The following is a 15,786-nucleotide window of genomic DNA, read 5'->3' as shown; positions in this document are numbered from 1 at the left end:
GGGAGCAATGGAAAGCTCAGGGAAGAGCCCAGGCCTTGGCCTCCCCTGGTGCAGGGACCCAGACGGGGCAAGGCCTCGGGCGCCCGGGCCAGAGTCCCACAGATGGAGACAGCCGGGGCCACTTCCTTTTCTCGAAGATTCAGGGTTTTAAAAAGGAAGAGAGACCCAAGTGGAAATGCAAAAATTGTGCTATATTTTACTCATTTTCGTTTATGAGATTAATAAGCCACACACTCCTGCCAAACCCCAGCCCCTTCCATGAGTGTGTAGCTCACAGCCTTCACCCTGCCAGAAGTGTGAGGGCCAGGCCCCCGGAGGAGGCTCTGCCTGGGGCCCAGCTGGCCTCTTCGCTTGTGCTCTGGCACATTGCACTCCCGGCTTTGTCCTCAGTGTCCTGTACTGTAAAGTGGGCGCATGAACCCCCTGAAGATGCTACAACGTGAGAGTTAGCTCAACAGTCCTGCAGTCAGGCGTGTGGCTGGCCCTGTGCCCTGTTAGCCACATAGCGCATCTCATCAAACCGTCTGACCCCGAGTGAAAGGCTGCACAGGTGCAGGATTTTTTTAAAAAAGATTTATTTATTTATTTGAAAGGCAGAGTTACAGAGGCAGAGAGAGAGAGGTCTTCTCCCTGCTGGTTCACTCCCCAGATGGCCTGGCTCAGCCCTGGATGTTGTGAGCATCTGGGGAGTGAACCAGAGGATGGCAGATCTATTTCTCTGCCTTTCAAATCAATGAATTTTTAAAAAGGTTTGTTTATTTATTTATTTATTTGAAAGAGTTACAGAGAGGCAGAGAGAGAGGTCTTCCATCCGCTTGTTCACTCCGCAAATGGCCACAACAGCTGGAGCTGAGCCAATCCGAAGCCAGGAGCCAGGAGCTGCTTCTGGGTCTCCCACACAAGTCCAGGGGCCCAAGGACTTGGGCCATCTTCTACCTCTTTCCCAGGCCATAGCAGAGAGCTGGATCCAAAGTAGAGCACCCAGGAATTGAACCGGCGCCCATGCGGGATGCCAGCACTGCAGGCAGTGGCTTTACCCGCTACTCCACAGTAACCGGACCCGCAGGATTTTTTTTTTTTCAAGATATATTTATTTATATTTTGAAGGCAGAGTTACAGGGAGAGAGAAGCCAAGACCTTCCATCTACTGGTTCAGCCCCCAGATGTCCAGTGGTCAAAGCCAGGAGCCAGGAACTCCATCTGGATCTCCGTGTAGGTGGCAGGGACCAAAGCAGTTGGGCTATTTCTGTGGCTTTCCCAGGTGTATTAGCAGAGAGCTGTACGGGGAAAAGTGGAGCAGCCGGAACTCTGCTGGTGCCCATATGGGATGCTGGTGTCACGGGCAGCTGCTTCACCTGCTATGCCACAAGGCCTCTCCTGTGCAGGCTCTCTATATTTGTCTTTATGATTTATTAATTTTTTAAAGATTTTATTTATTTATTTGAAAGTCAGAGTTACAGAGAGAGAGACAGAGAGAGAGAGAGAGAGGTCTTCCATCCATTGGTTCACTCCCCAATTGGCCGCAACAGCTGGAGCTGTGCTGATCCAAAGCCAAGAGCCAGGAGCTTCTTCCAGGTCTCCCACATGGGTGCAGGGGCCCAAGGACCTGGACCATCTTCTACTGCTTTCCCAGGCCATAGCAGAGAGCTGGATCGGAAGTGGAGCAGCCGGGACTCGAACCAGTGCCGGCATCGCCTGCAGCGGGCTTTACCCATTGTTACACCACTGTACCGGCCCCCTGAAGGCTCCTTCGAGACCAATCCTAAGACTGGCTCAGCAGCACCTGAGTTTCAAGGAGTTTGATTTGCCCGAAGTCACACAGACAGAAACCACGGAGCCGCCTTCCAAACTCAGCCCGCCCTTCCGCATCCACCCTGGCAGCAGGCGCAGGAACCAGGAGCTGGCGAGGTCAGCTATGAGCTGTGTGGCCACACCGACGCCGCCACCATTCTGCACGGTCCTCGGAGGCTGAACTGGGATATAGACCAGGAAATCGGCAAGACCTCAGCCACCTTGAACTTTTCTCTGGTCTGTTCTCTTGTGCCAAAATTCAGGATTCTGGGTCCCACCCACAATATCATGACCTCTGTCTGCTGGCTAGGGACCCGGAGGGGAGAGATGGTCCCCAAATCCAACACCTAACATCATATCTTCCTCAAAAAGAACACCGTTACATGCATGCTGGAAGTCACATGTATGAAGTCACGCATGTTCACAAAGTTGAAATACAAATTAGAAATGCATGTGGGGACCGGCGCTGTGGCACAGCAGGTTAAAGCCTTGCCCTGAAGCGCTGGTTCATGTCCTGGCTGCTCCTCTTCCAATCCAGCTCTCTGCTATGGCCTGGGAAAGCAGTAGAAGATGGCCCAAGTCCTTAGGCCCCTGCACCTGTGTGGGAGACCTGGAAGAAGCTCCTGGCTCCTGGCTTTGGATCAGCGCAGCTCCAGCCATTGCGGCCAATTGGAGAGTGAACCAGTGGATGGAAGACCTCTCTCTGTCTCTACATCTCTCTGTAACTCTGTCTTTAAAATAAATAAAATAAATCTTTAAAAAAAAAAAAGAAACAAAGAAACACATGTTTTGGGGCTGGCGCTGCGGCATAATGGTTTAAGCTTCTGTCTGGGATGACAGCATCCCTCATGGGCGCCAGTTCATGTCCCAGCTGCTCTACTTCCCATCCAGCTCTCTGCTGATGTGCCTGGAAAAGCAGCAGAGGATGGCCCAAGTGCTTGGGGCCCTGCACACGCATGAGAGACTCAGACGAAGCTCCTGGCTCCTGGCTTTGGCCTGGCCCAGCCCTGGCCATCGTGGCCATTTGGAAAGTGAACCATAGATAAACGAATTCTCTCTCTGTTTCTTCCTCTCTCTCTCTCTCTCTCTCTAACTTGACTTTCAAATAAATAAATAAATCTTTTTTTTTAAATGCTTGTGGGTGTGTTGAAGCCATAAATCTGAACGCATCAGAGCCTTGCTTCAAACTCACGTGAGGTTGTCTTGGCTTCAGAACTCTCTGGATTCTACTCCTGTTCATTCTCCGGGATGCTCTCAGGCCTCAGCTTCTCAGGGAACTTTCTCTGAGCCCCTGCCAATCATAGCCTCCTTCTTTGCTACTATTGTTTCCATCCGTTGACAGCTACAGCTTGCCAGGCACAGCCTCCTCCTCGGGCCAGCCTGGTACCAAGGCCTGTGCAGCTCTCACAGGGCAGGGTCAGCTCCCCTCCCCACCCCGAAGGAGCTCACAGGAAGCGCCCCTCCTCTGAGCTAGACTCCGGCCACCATTTGCTTCTCCTAGGTGTGACCTGGCTCCTCTAAGCATGAGAAGTTGCCCCTGCTCTCCCTGGGCTGTGCCCAGAACCCCACGCCCAGCCACTTCCCCATCTGTGCAGACCACCAGCCTCAGAGAGGGAGCTGGGGTGGACACAGTATAGTGGGGACGGTCCCCAGAGCAGCCAATGGAGCTGTACCTGGCTCTTCTCCAGGCCCCAGGAGAGATGACTCAGCTGCCAGTGATCAAAGCAGAGCCCCAGGAGGCGAACCAGTTCCTCAAAGTGACACCAGGTAAGTGTGCTCAGGGGCGGGGCTGTTTTCCTCCCCAGGCTTGGGCAGACAGCATCCATGCTCCATTGGCTCGACACCGCTCACCCCTCCCCAGGATATCCTCTCCATCCATCCGCACCCCTGGGCCTCCCAGTCCCCTCTGCTCAGTATGCCACAGAAGCACTGTGTCGACACCCTCTTCGCCTCTTTGCTAAGCAGCCTTCCATCTGCTCACTCACCAAAGGCCACTCTACAAGCAAGCATCATCCACTCACCCACTCACCACTCATTCCCTCAGGCGCTGCTCATCCATCCATCCGTGCATCTGTCCATCTGTCTGTCTATCCATCCACCCATTCATCCATGCATTCGTCTCTCTATGCATGCGTCCATTCATCCACCCACCACCCACCATTCATCTGATCCATACATCTCTCCACCCATCCACCCATGTATCTATTTTTCCATCCACCCACCCAGGCATCCGCTCATCCATCCATCCAATAAGAGTCCACTGAATAGCATCCCTGGGTCCCAGGCACTGGGGAAGCAGAGAGAGACAGTAGTTCCTGTGCCTAAGTAGGTCATAGAGTAGTGAGGATACAGACAAACCACCAATTACCTGCAGTTGATGTGTGTGTGTGTGTGTGTAGGACAGGTCCCAGGGGGGCAGAGCTTAGGATCACAATCTCAGACCAGACAGGGACAAGGGGACAGCTTCTTGGAGTTGGCCAGCAGCTTGAAGGGCTAATGAAGTCTTTCTGACCCCACCTCACTAATTCATCAAATATTGATTAAGCACCTACTGTGTGTCGGGCCCTGGGCTAAGCACCACCAGGGTTAGCCTGAATACGGTCAAAGTTTGCCCTCAGACAGAAGACAGCACACACAGGGTAGAAGGGGGGCAAGCTAAGACAGCCCACACTGTGCCCTTCACCCCCATAAATATTTCCCTGCACATTCAATGCTCCTTGAATCCTCCCAGCTCTGAACATGGAGTCACTTCCCCCCATGCCACTGCCCAGGGAAATGAGTTGGGGGGGAGTTTAGCGCACAGAATTGTGGTCCCACGGTTGGGGCTGCCACAGTCCGGACTTGACCTCCAGTCTCTCTGGCCCCAAGTCCAGTGGTCTTTGCATTGCTGTACTCCTTGGCAAACAAGTGGCCAAGGAGGGAGAGGCACAATGGCTCCTCCTACAGCCTCGGCCCTGGCCCTGCTCCGGGGCCCAGCGGAGCTGCAGCTTCCCGCACCTGGACCGATCTGGGCCTCCAGGCCGTGGGTCTGGGCTCTGCCTGGGCTCCTCTGGCGCCCTTTCCTGCCACCTGCACAGTGTCAGCCTTCCAGGTGCCCAGGCCGGGAGGGATGAACACAACACCTGCTGTCCTGTCACTCTGAAACCGGAAATGGAACCCCGGGCTGGTTGTGGCTGCATACTTGGGGTGGGGGAAGGAAGGAAGGGAGAGAGAGGGTGCAGCCTGCAAAGCCCGGTCTGCCTGGGCCTGGGGTTGCTGAGCTGTGGCCTCAAAGCCCCTGGGCCCTGAGAAGCCAGGACTGGCAGAGAATGTGGCCTCTGTGGCATCCATGCCACCTGCCAGCTTGGAGGAGCTGGGCCTCTGTGACGTCAGAGGAGCGGCCGCGGATGTTGCCAATGAGCTCAAGCTGCACTCCTGATCAGAGCCAAGCTGCGGCCCTGCTAACTCAGTCCCTCCCTGCCCCCACTGCCCTTTCCAGAGGACCTGGCCCAGATGCCTCCGACGCCCCCCAGCAGCCATGGCAGCGACAGCGACGGCTCGCAGAGTCCCCGCTCTCTGCCCCCCTCCAGCCCTGTCCGGCCCATGGCCCGCTCCTCCACCGCCATCTCCACCTCCCCACTCCTCACTGCCCCTCACGTAAGGAGCTGGGGGTGGGCCCACCCTGGGGGCAAGGCCCTGGGCAAACCCCGCCCCAGCCAACCCAGCGCAGGGGCCCGAGGGGAGGGTCAGGGAGCCCCAAGTCTGACCCCCTCCCCCCATCAGAGTCCAGAGAGTGAGACTCTTAATCCTTTGTATGGTGTGGGAAACTGAGGCAGGGAGACAAGCGGCAGGGCTAGACCCTGACATCCTTGAAGTCCTCGGGGAACCATGGAGCTGGGCCCGGGGCCCATGGATGGGTGTGGCGGGAAGGTCCCAGGGGGTGCCGTGAGGTGCCCTGGACCAGTGAACTCTGGGGTGTGGATTCCGGGGTGGGGTCCAGGGAGCCCCCTCTCCAAGGCGGTGTCAGGAGCCCCGCACAGGCTGGGCTCCCGCCCCGTCCTAGCACTGATGGCTGGCCCTGGAGCTCACGGAGACCTGCCCCCTTTCCGGATGTGGAAACGCAAACGTTCCGGGTGGGGAGCAGAGCTGCTGGGTTCCTAACCCCCAGGGTCTTCTTCCCGCAGAAACTCCAGGGGACATCCGGGCCACTGCTGCTGACCGAGGAGGAGAAGCGCACCCTGATTGCCGAGGGCTACCCCGTCCCCACCAAGCTCCCCCTCACCAAGGCCGAGGAGAAGGCCCTGAAGAGGGTCCGGAGAAAAATCAAGAACAAGGTGAAGCCAGAGGCGCGCCCTGTCCCCGCCCCGGCTGCTGCAAGGCCGGGGAGGGCGTCCCTGGCCAGCGTGGGGGGTGCAGGGGGACCAGAAGTGGACAGGTAGCAGTGATAACCTGCATCTGGGGGCTCCCCCCTCCAGATCTCAGCCCAGGAGAGCCGCCGGAAGAAGAAGGAGTACGTGGAGTGCCTAGAAAAGAAGTAAGGGTCGCCGCAGCCTGAGCGGCTCCGGGGCCGGGCAGGGGCCGGGGCCAGGCAGGGCGGAGGGGCAGTCACGATTTCCGGGGGCTGCCCCTGACCTGTGCCTGCTTGGTCCCTACAGAGTAGAGACTTTCACATCGGAGAACAACGAGCTGTGGAAGAAGGTGGAGACCCTGGAAAACGCCAACAGGTGCATGGTAGCCCTACGGCCCGTGGGCCTGGCCCTCTGCATAGCCCTGGGGTGGGGAGGGGGCAGATAATGCTGAGGTGCGGGTCACCGACGCCCTAGGGACAGACCCAGTGCAGGGCCCCTCCCTGGTTTCCGGCTTCCTAGCCGTTCTCTGCCCCATGGAACTCCAGGCTCTGATGAGGCAGGTGAGCCCCCGCCCCCAGCCGAAATCTTCCAATGATGTCCTCAGACCTGCAGTATCCCCTGGGAAGCTGTTAGGAATGCTTGTTCCCAGGGCCAGGTCTCCTGGGTCAGGAACTCCATGGGTAGGACCCAGCAGTCTGTGTTTTCTTTTCTTTTTCTCCAATTTTTTTTCTTTCTTAATTCTCACTTAAAAAATTATTTATGAGGCTAGAACTGTGTCGCAGTGGGTTAAAGCCCTGGCCTGCAGTGCCGGCATCCCATACAGGTACTGTTTTGAGCCCCAGCTGCTCCACTTCCGATCCATCTCTCTGCTATGGCCTGGGAAAGCAGTAGAAGATGGCCCAAGTCCTTGGGCCCCTGCACTCATGTGGGAGACCCAGATGAAGCTGTTGGCTCCTGGCTTTGGCCCAACTAAGCTCTGGCTGTTGTGACCATTTGGGGAGTGAAGCAGTGGATGGAAGACCTCTCTCTCTCTCTCTCTCTCTCTACCTCTGTCACTGTTTTTCAGATAAATAAAATCTTTCAAAAATTATTTATTTGAAAGGCAGAGTGACAGAGAGAGGTGGGGAGAGAAAGACAGAGGTCTTCCATCCACTGGTTCACTCCCCAAGTGGCCACAACGGCCAGAGCTTAGCCGGGCTGAATCCAGGAACCAGCAGCTTCATCTGGGTCTCCCATGTGGGTGGCAGGGGCCCAAGGACTTCTGCTGCTTTTCCCAGGTCATCAGCAGGGAGCTGGATGGAAAGTGGAGCAGCCGGGACTCGAACAGGCACTCTAGTGGATGTCGGTGTTGCAGACAGCAGCTTTACCTGCTACGTCACAGCGCTGAGCTCCAGCCTGTGTTTTCCTAAGCCTCCCCGAGGAATTTGGAGGCATCCTAACATTTGAAAACAACTGCTTGAGATCCTTAGTGCTCAAAGCCAGTTCCCCAACAGGCAAGAGCCACACCAGCTGGGAACTTTCTAGAAATGCATATTTCAGAACTCTCTCCTGTCCAGCCGAGGTGTCTGAATGAAACCCTGGGGCGAGTCAGGCACACGATCCAGTGTGAGAAACACCAGTGTGGAGAGCCCAGCATGGTGCCTGGCGGGTAGCAGGTGCATAGGCCACAGCTCTAGGTTCTTGTCCCACGCTGCCACCTTGGTGACTCGGAGGAACATGACGCCTCACTGAGCCCTGGTCCCTTTGTCATCAGCAGGGAGCTGGATGGGAAGGGGTTGAGGGAAATGTTCTCTCCTGGGGTCCCTGGGAAGGTTCTGACACAGCACAGGGAGGCATCCCAGGGTGCTCGGCACCTACACATGTGCAAGTCATGTTAGCTTTACTTTTTCTTTTAGGTTCTTTTTTTTTTTTCCGGATTTTTTATTTGCCTGAAAGGCAGAGTTAGAGAGCTCTTCCATCCCTTGGTTCGTCCCCCCAAATGGCTGCAATGGCCAGGACTGGGCCAGGCCAAAGCGAGGAGCCTAGAACTCCATCCAGGTCTCCTACATAGATGGTAGGGGGCCGGTCACTCGGGCCATCTTCCACTGCTTTTCCCAGGTGCGTTAACCAGGAGCTGGACCGAAAGTGGAGGAGGTGGACACTAGCTGGCCCTCATGTGGGGTGCCAGCATTACCGGTGGTGGCTTAATCCGCTGCACCACAATGCCGGCCCCTCTTTTTATTATTTTATTTTCTGTGTTCTTGGTAGTGTCCCTCCATGAGTCCAAGGCAGGTTCGATCATTACTTGCTGGGATTAATTACATTAGCACAGACGACAGTCTGCTGTGTATACAGCAGGCGCTCCTCAAGGCTTTGTCCTTTCCTTCCTTCTTCTCCCCAGCTTCATCTCTGAATGGCCTGGGGAACATCCCGCCGGCCCCTCCCCACTCCCAGCCTGTCAGAGGAGGGGCTAGGAGCCCTCACACCTCACCTTTCTACCCCTTGGCCCAAGTGCGGTCAGGCCCTTGGAGCTATTTCGCCACCTGCTGTACATTCTAGGAACTGCAGCCCTGCTGGGTGGAGGAGGGCAACGGTGACATTTGTTGGTGGGCTTGCCCTGAACAGCCCTCTCTCACGTTCAGGGGGCCCACAGTTAGCGAAGGAGACTGACAGGGAAGTCCACTGGTCAAGGCTTAAGGGGCAGAGATAAAAGCAAAACAACAATAAAAATTAACAAAAAAAAAAAAATAGCCACCATTTACTGGGCGCTGAACACAGGGTACTGGGCCAAGCGTGTCCTTCGTGGATGAGGCCCAGGGCGTTGTGGGTGCAAAGTGGGAGGGTCGGTGCGGCTGCGGCTGGTGCAAGACAAGGCTGGCCTCCGCCCGGGTAGGGGCAGGCCCCGCCCCCTCCCGCTCCCACCTTGGCCGGGAGCATCCCGGCACCCCTGAGCTCCCACGGGGAGGCACGAGCCACGCTCCACAGGGGCCGAGTGGCCCTGACCTTTGCTGTGTAGGCTGCGGTGGGTACCTGGCTTGGGGGCCACGTGTGGAGCTCCCCGGGGAGAGCTCCGGGAGGCGGAGCCGCCCACAGGTGGCAGCCTGCCCGTGACCGTGACCGCCACACCCTCCTCCCCAGGACCCTGCTCCAGCAGCTGCAGAAACTGCAGACTCTGGTCACCAACAAGATCTCCAGGCCTTACAAGATGGCCGCCACGCAGACCGGGACCTGCCTCATGGTGGGTGCTGCCTCCTACTGCAGGATGCCACGGCTCTTCCCGAGGCTGGCTTTTGAGGGGTGGGCTGACTCCGCGGGACCCGTGACATGTGGGCCAGGCCGCCGGGGGGACCCTCCCAGTGACCCTCCCTGCCCAGCCCCCACACCGCGCGGTGTGCAGGGGATGCCAGAAGTGGTGGGGCGGGTCCCTGGAGTGGAAGGGCTTAGGGAGGCTGGGGGCTGCATGGACGTGGTGCTTTCTGGAATGGAGGATGGAGAGAGGAGTGAGCGAATGCCTGGCAACCCCAGAGGGTGTCTGAGTGTGGCTCTGGCCTCTGCCCAAGGACCCCGCTGGCTGCTGCCTGCTTCCCTGAGGCCCCCCTTGCCCCGCCCCCCCACCCTCCTGCTGGCCACTCCCCCTGGGCTCCCGCCCTTAGCTGGCTGGCGGTCACCTCCACTACCCCCATTCCTGATTCCTGCACCCTGGAGGTGGTAACCACATGGGCCACCCCCCTCTTGCTCCTAGCACTGAGCAGCCCCAGGTCCTGCGGGTGCTGGGTGCTGAGTGCTGGTGCTGGGAGCTTGCCTTGCGAGAAGCCTCCTGAGACTTTGGGCCCCGCCGAGGGCAGAGCACCGGAGGTTGCCAGTGCCTGACTGCGGCTGACCTCCTCTTTCCCCAACACCAGGTGGCAGCCCTGTGCTTCGTCCTGGTGCTGGGCTCCCTCGTGCCCTGCCTGCCTGAGTTCTCATCCGGCTCCCAGACTGTGAAGGAAGACCCCATCACGGACAGCGTCTACACGGCCAGCCAGAGTGAGTAGCTGCCTGAGCCAGGCCGTCCTCCCCCACACACGAGACAGGAGCCGAAGTTTGGGGCCGGCAAGCAACTCATTCCACCTCCCCATTTTGCAGACAGGGAAATGGAGGCCCAAAGAGGGTCTACGGTTTGTTCAGTGTCCATGGGAGAATTGGGGTGCAAACACAGAGCCCCTGAGTCCCAGCTTACCCTGCCCCCCAACCCTGTGACCTGGATGATGTGGGTTTAGGGTAAAACAGAAGAGTATTACAGTGCCGGTGGTTACAGGGCACCTGCTGAGCACCGTCTCTATTCCGTAACTGGGACAGCAAATGAGCGTCAGCTCAAGGGCCGTTTCTAGTAAGGTGGTGATGGCTGCAAGAGTGCTGTGTTGAAGGATTCTAAGACACGGTCAGCATCAGCAGGAAAGAGTGCCATGATCTATTAGTAATGTCTGCCGTGGGTAGAGGAGGAGGAGTGTAGGTTTGGATTCAGAGATGTACCATTCCCAGGGGGGACGATGGGGAGGTGCCGTGGTTAAGGGCACGGAGCTTTAGAGCTCACAGCTGGCCTTGCCACTGGCTAGCTGTTGCCTAGGGCTTGTGTCTTGAGCTCTCGGAGCTCAGATTTCTGCATCTGGCAAACGGGAGCTGCCATTGCACAGGGACTGAAGGCTGACAAGGTGGTGCGTGTGCCACCGCAGTGTCACAGAGCAAGTGCTTGCTAAGTGAGCATGCCCAGGGCCGGCGTTTGGCGCAGCAGATGCCTGGGTTGAGTCCCAGCTGCTCCGCTTCTGATTCAGCTTCCTGCTCACGCGCCCTGGAGGCAGCAGATGATGGCTCGGGTCCGTGAGTCCCTGCCAGCTGCAGGGAGACCTGCATGGAGCTCTGGGCTCCTAGCTCTGGCCTGGCCCAGCCCCAGCTGTTGTGGGCATTTGAGGAGTGAACTACTGGATGGGGGATCTCTGTCTCACTTGTTCCCTCTCTCTCCCCCGCCTTACAAATAAAATGAAAATAAATAAACACACACAGCCACTGCCTTTTGAAAGAGCTCGTGAGAAGCAAGAGTGGCAAGGGTAAGGCCCAGCAAGGAGCCTGGATCTCAGCAGCAAAGGCTACTTTGGTTAGACCTGCAGCAGAACTTCCTGGCTACCCTGTGCCGCCCAGGAGTGTGGCTGGGGGAGGAAGAGGAAGCAGATGGGAGGGCAGCACCAGGGGAGGTCAGGGAGAAGGGAGCTTCCAGAAGAAGGGAGGCTGAGCAGGACACAGGGGCCTTGAGGGGAGGAAGCCGCCACGGGGAGGATGAGCAGCCCGGGGGGGGGGGGGGGGAGGAGCAGAGGCGGAGGACGCAGGTTCCTCCCCAGGCTCGCTTAGCTGTTGGTCACAGGGACGCCAGGTCTGGGGAGCCCAGGATCAGAGAGTGGAAGCTGGGAGCTGGGTCGATGGACAAAGCCAGAGCGAGAGGAAGCGAGGGGGTGATCGAGCCTCTCAGAGTGCGTGCCGGGGGGGCCGGGGCCGGGGGTCCGAGCAGGGCAGGACGAAGCAGCAGCTGCTCCAGGGGGTTGACTCACAGAGCCTTGCGCATCTCCCAGGCATCTCCCAGGCAAGCCTTTCAGGCCAGTCCTGGGATCGCACCCCCCACCCACGCCGGCCGGTGTGGGGCGGCATGCTGGCACCTGACACCTGCTCTGGAAGCACTGGCAGGAGTGGTGGCGAGGCGCCGACAGTTCCACGTGGGGTTAAGGGCCTCGTGTACTGCCTGGCACACAGCAAGGGTCCAACAAATGCTGCTTTTCATTCCTTCATTTTTTTCCTGAAGGGCAGGCTGGAGCCGAGAGTGGGCAAGGCACTTATTCCAATCGCCCAGACAGAGAATGGTAGAAGCGGAATTAGAACCCAGCTCTTGGGGCCAGCACGGAGCTTAGCAGGTAGAGCTACTGCCTGCAATACCAGCTTCCGGCTGCTCCGCTTCCAATCCAGCTCCCTGCTAGTGGCCAGGAGAGAGCAGCAGAGGATGGGCCAATCACCAGGTCCCTGCCACCTCTGCGGGAGACCCAGATAAAGCCCCTGTCTTTGGCCTGGCTCAGTCCTGGCCATTGCGGTCACTTGGGGAGTGGACCGGCAGATGGAAGACCTCTCTGTCTGCAACCCTCACTTTCAAATAAATAAATAATTTTTTTTTTTTTTGACAGGCAGAGTGGACAGTGAGAGAGAGACAGAGAGAAAGGTCTTCCTTTTGCCGTTGGTTCACCCTCCAATGGCCGCCACGCTGATCCGATGGCAGGAGCCACGTGCTTCTCCTGGTCTCCCATGGGGTGCAGGGCCCAAGCACTTGGGCCATCCTCCACTGCACTCCCTGGCCACAGCAGAGAGCTGGCCTGGAAGAGGGGCAACCGGGACAGAATCCAGTGCCCCGACCGGGACTAGAACCCGGTGTGCCGGCGCCGCAAGGCGGAGGATTAGCCTAGTGAGCCGCGGCGCCAGCCAAATAAATAAATCTTAAAAAAGAAAAAAAGAATCCAGACTGGGGTGCCCAAACCCTGTACCGTCTGCTTTCAAAGAAATTTTGCCGAGTGTTTACTAAACAGTTTCACTATTATGTCATTTCAACCTCACATCTACATGAGGTTGGTTCTCCATTTTACAGGTGAGCAAACTGAGGCTGCAATAGTTAGAGCATGAGGAAGCGTGAGAGCTGGGGTTCAGATCCAGGCCTGTAAGACTCCAGGCCATGTCCCTAACCTCCAGGCCGGGCCCCAGGCTCACGCCACCCTTCCTCCCCAGTGCCCTCCCGGAGCCTCCTGTTCTACGACGAAGGGGCGAGCTCCTGGGAAGACACCCGCAGCGCCCTGCTGCCCGTGGAGCCCCCGGATGGCTGGGAAATTAAGCCAGGGGGGCCGGCCGAGCCACGGCCCCAGGACCACCTGCAGCACGACCACCTGGACAACACCCACGAGACCACCAAGTACCTGAGCGAAGCCTGGCCGGAAGACGTCAGCGGCAATGGCAGCAGCCCTGACTTCTCCCACCCCAAGGAGTGGTTCCACGACAGGTGGGTGCGTGACCCCTGCCTGCCCCGGGGCCCGCCTCCGCCACAGCCGCCCACGTCCGGATCTCACCCGCAGAGGGGCGAGGGGTCACCCCCGGCTTCTCTTCTCTCTCCAGGGACCTGGGCCCCAACACCACCATCAAACTCTCCTAGGCCCCTCGGAGACCCAGGACACAGGACGTCCCCCTGACCGGATCCAGCACGCACCCCGCCCCTGGGGCTTCCCGCCCCGGGAGCGCCTCGCCCCAGCCCTTCCCAATCCCCTCTCTCCCCCCGACCTCTGGCCTGTCCCCTTGGGCCGACCACTCTGTCCCCACTGACCGTCCCTCTCAGATACACCACTCACCGGCCCGCCCCTGCGCCCTGTTCACCATGACCGCTAGGACCACTGCCCCGCCCCCCACCTCCCACTGTACAGAGACCAAGAACAGGAATTGTTTGTAAATAATGAACCTTATTTTTTATTATTGCCAGTCCCCTAAGATATTGTATTTTACAAATCTCCCACCTCCCCCACCCCTCCCTTGTTTTATATTTTATAAAGTTAGTGCGGGCTTTGCTGTCCCCAGGGCCAGGAAGGAGGGGCTTCCCCACCCCCACACCTGGCCTGCCCCTGCTGCTGCCCATGCCACTGGGCCTTTTTAATTGCCAAACTGCTCTGTCCCACAGCTCAGCACACGCTTCAAAAGGCAAAATTTAAAAAAAAAAAAAAAAAAAACAGATCAGCATCAACTTCTGACTCTGTGCTTTTCTTCCTGGGGTGGGGGCAGGGCTGAGCCACCAGGAGGGAGCAAGGTAAGTTTGTGTTCATTCTGCCCGGAGTGGGGCTTGGGGCTCTGCGGAGGTGAGAAGGCATCTGGTTTGGGCTGTCTTCTCCCAGCGGTGCTGGATTTGAACTTGGCCTTCAGAGCCCAGAGCGCTCGCTCTGCAGCGCCCCCCACCTGCAGGCTGCTGCAAAGGTCGGCGTGGCCGAGTGTGGGAGCAGAGGGTGCAGAAACCCCAGGGCGCGCTGCCTTTGCTGCTGCCGCTGTGGGCCGGACACCACGCCACACAGGTCAGGTGGCCTCCTAAGCCTGAGGACGTCTTCATTCTAGTTTCTTCTTATTGATTTTTAAAAGACACAGTGGAGGGGCCAGTGCTGTGGCTTAGCACCTCCTGCAGTGCCGGAATCCCACATGGGCGCTGGTTCAGGTCCCTGCTGCACCACTTCCGATCCAGCTCTCTGCTGTGGCCTGGGGAGCAGTAGAAGGTGGTCCAGGTCCTACCACACCTTGCTCCTCCTCACTCTTTGCCCCTCCACGCACCACACCCCTTTCCCAACTCCTGCTTCATTCAATTAATATTCACTGAGTCCTGCTTTGTGCTAGTCCTTGGGGATTCATTCAGTAATGTATAAAAGGTGGTCACTGGGTCCAGCACTGTGGTGTAGCGGGTAAAGCAGCTGCTTGCAGTGCCGGCATCCCACGTGGGCACCGGTTCAGGACCTGGCTGCTCCACTTCCAATTCAACTCCCTGCTAATGTGCCTGGGAAAGCAGCGGAAGATGGCCCAAGTCCTTGGGCCCCTGCACCCATGTGGGAGACCCGGAAGAAGAAGCTCCTGGCTTTGGATCCCGGCGCAGCTCTCTCCCTCCCTCCCTCCCTCTGTAATTCTGCCTTTCAAATAAATCTTTTAAAAAAATTTTTTAAGACACAGGATTAAAAAAAAATCATTTCTGGGGCCAGCGCTGTGGCATAGCCGGAAGAGCCACTGCCTGCAACACCAGCATCCCGTATGGGAGCTGGTTTGAGTCCCAGCTGCCCCACTTCTGATCCAGCTCTCTGTTGTGGCCTGGGAAAGCAGAAGAAAATGGCCCAAATCCTCGGGCCTCTGCACTCATGTGGGAGACTTGGAAGAAGCTCCTGGCTTTTCACTTTGGATCAGCGCTGCTCCGGCCATTGCAGTCATTTGGAGGGTGAACCAGCGGATGGAAGACTTCCCTCTCTCTGCCTCTGCCTCTCTGTAACTCTGCCTTTGAAATAAAATAAATAAATATTTTAATAAATAAAATTGTCTTTTGATCTGTAAATGGATATATATATATATATTCATTTATTGGGCCAGCACTGTGGTGCAGCAAGTAAGGCTGCCGCCTGCAGTGCCAGCATTGCATATGGGTGCTGATTCGAGTCCCAGCTGCTCCACTTCCAATCCAGCTCTCTGCTGTAGTCTGAGAAAGCCATAAAAGGTGGTCCAACTCCTTGGGCCCCTGCACCCGCACGGGAGACCTGGAAGAAGCTCCTGGCTCCTTGCTTCGGATCAGCTCAGCTCCAGCCATTGCAGCCATTTGGAGAGTGAACCAGCGGATGGAAGATGTCTCTCTCTCTCTGCCTCTGCCTCTCTGTAACTCTGCCTTTCAAGTAAACAAATAAATCTTTCAAAAATTCATTTATTTGAAAGGCAGAGAAATGGATCTTCCACCCTCTGGTTCACTCCCAAAAGCCCACAACATCCAGGGCTGAGGCAGATCAAAGCCAGGAGCCCAAAACTCAATCCTGGTCGAAGCAGCAGGGCCCTGACTGCGAGAGCCATCACCAGCTGCCTCCCGGGGTGTGCATGCACCAGAAGCTGGGTCAGAAGCAGAACTGAGACT

The 15,786-nt window shown here is 57.5% G+C and overlaps 1 protein-coding gene across 2 annotated transcripts in view; it reads left to right on the top strand.

Annotated features, from left to right (window-relative positions):
• CREB3L1 (cAMP responsive element binding protein 3 like 1) overlaps nucleotides 1–13,887 on the top strand; it is a 36,222-nt gene extending 22,335 nt beyond the window's left edge. Inside the window, exons 4-12 of one of the 2 annotated variants that reach the window (XM_062196240.1) lie at nucleotides 3,480–3,558; nucleotides 5,270–5,427; nucleotides 5,955–6,104; nucleotides 6,246–6,304; nucleotides 6,426–6,494; nucleotides 9,237–9,336; nucleotides 10,001–10,124; nucleotides 12,891–13,162; nucleotides 13,272–13,887. In XM_062196240.1, the coding sequence (XP_062052224.1) occupies nucleotides 3,480–3,558; nucleotides 5,270–5,427; nucleotides 5,955–6,104; nucleotides 6,246–6,304; nucleotides 6,426–6,494; nucleotides 9,237–9,336; nucleotides 10,001–10,124; nucleotides 12,891–13,162; nucleotides 13,272–13,475 (1,215 nt within the window). In that variant the 3' untranslated portion in view covers nucleotides 13,476–13,887. The remainder of the gene's footprint in view (nucleotides 1–3,479; nucleotides 3,559–5,269; nucleotides 5,428–5,954; nucleotides 6,105–6,245; nucleotides 6,305–6,425; nucleotides 6,495–9,236; nucleotides 9,337–10,000; nucleotides 10,125–12,890; nucleotides 13,163–13,271) is intronic. The other variant, XM_062196241.1, reaches the window with a different exon arrangement.
• The last annotated feature ends 1,899 nt before the right edge of the window (nucleotides 13,888–15,786 follow it).

This window comes from Lepus europaeus, chromosome 7 (genome assembly GCF_033115175.1).
Source record: "Lepus europaeus isolate LE1 chromosome 7, mLepTim1.pri, whole genome shotgun sequence".
Lineage (NCBI taxonomy): Eukaryota > Metazoa > Chordata > Mammalia > Lagomorpha > Leporidae > Lepus > Lepus europaeus.
Note: the sequence above shows the minus strand (reverse complement) of the source record. Positions and strands in the feature narration are given on the sequence as shown.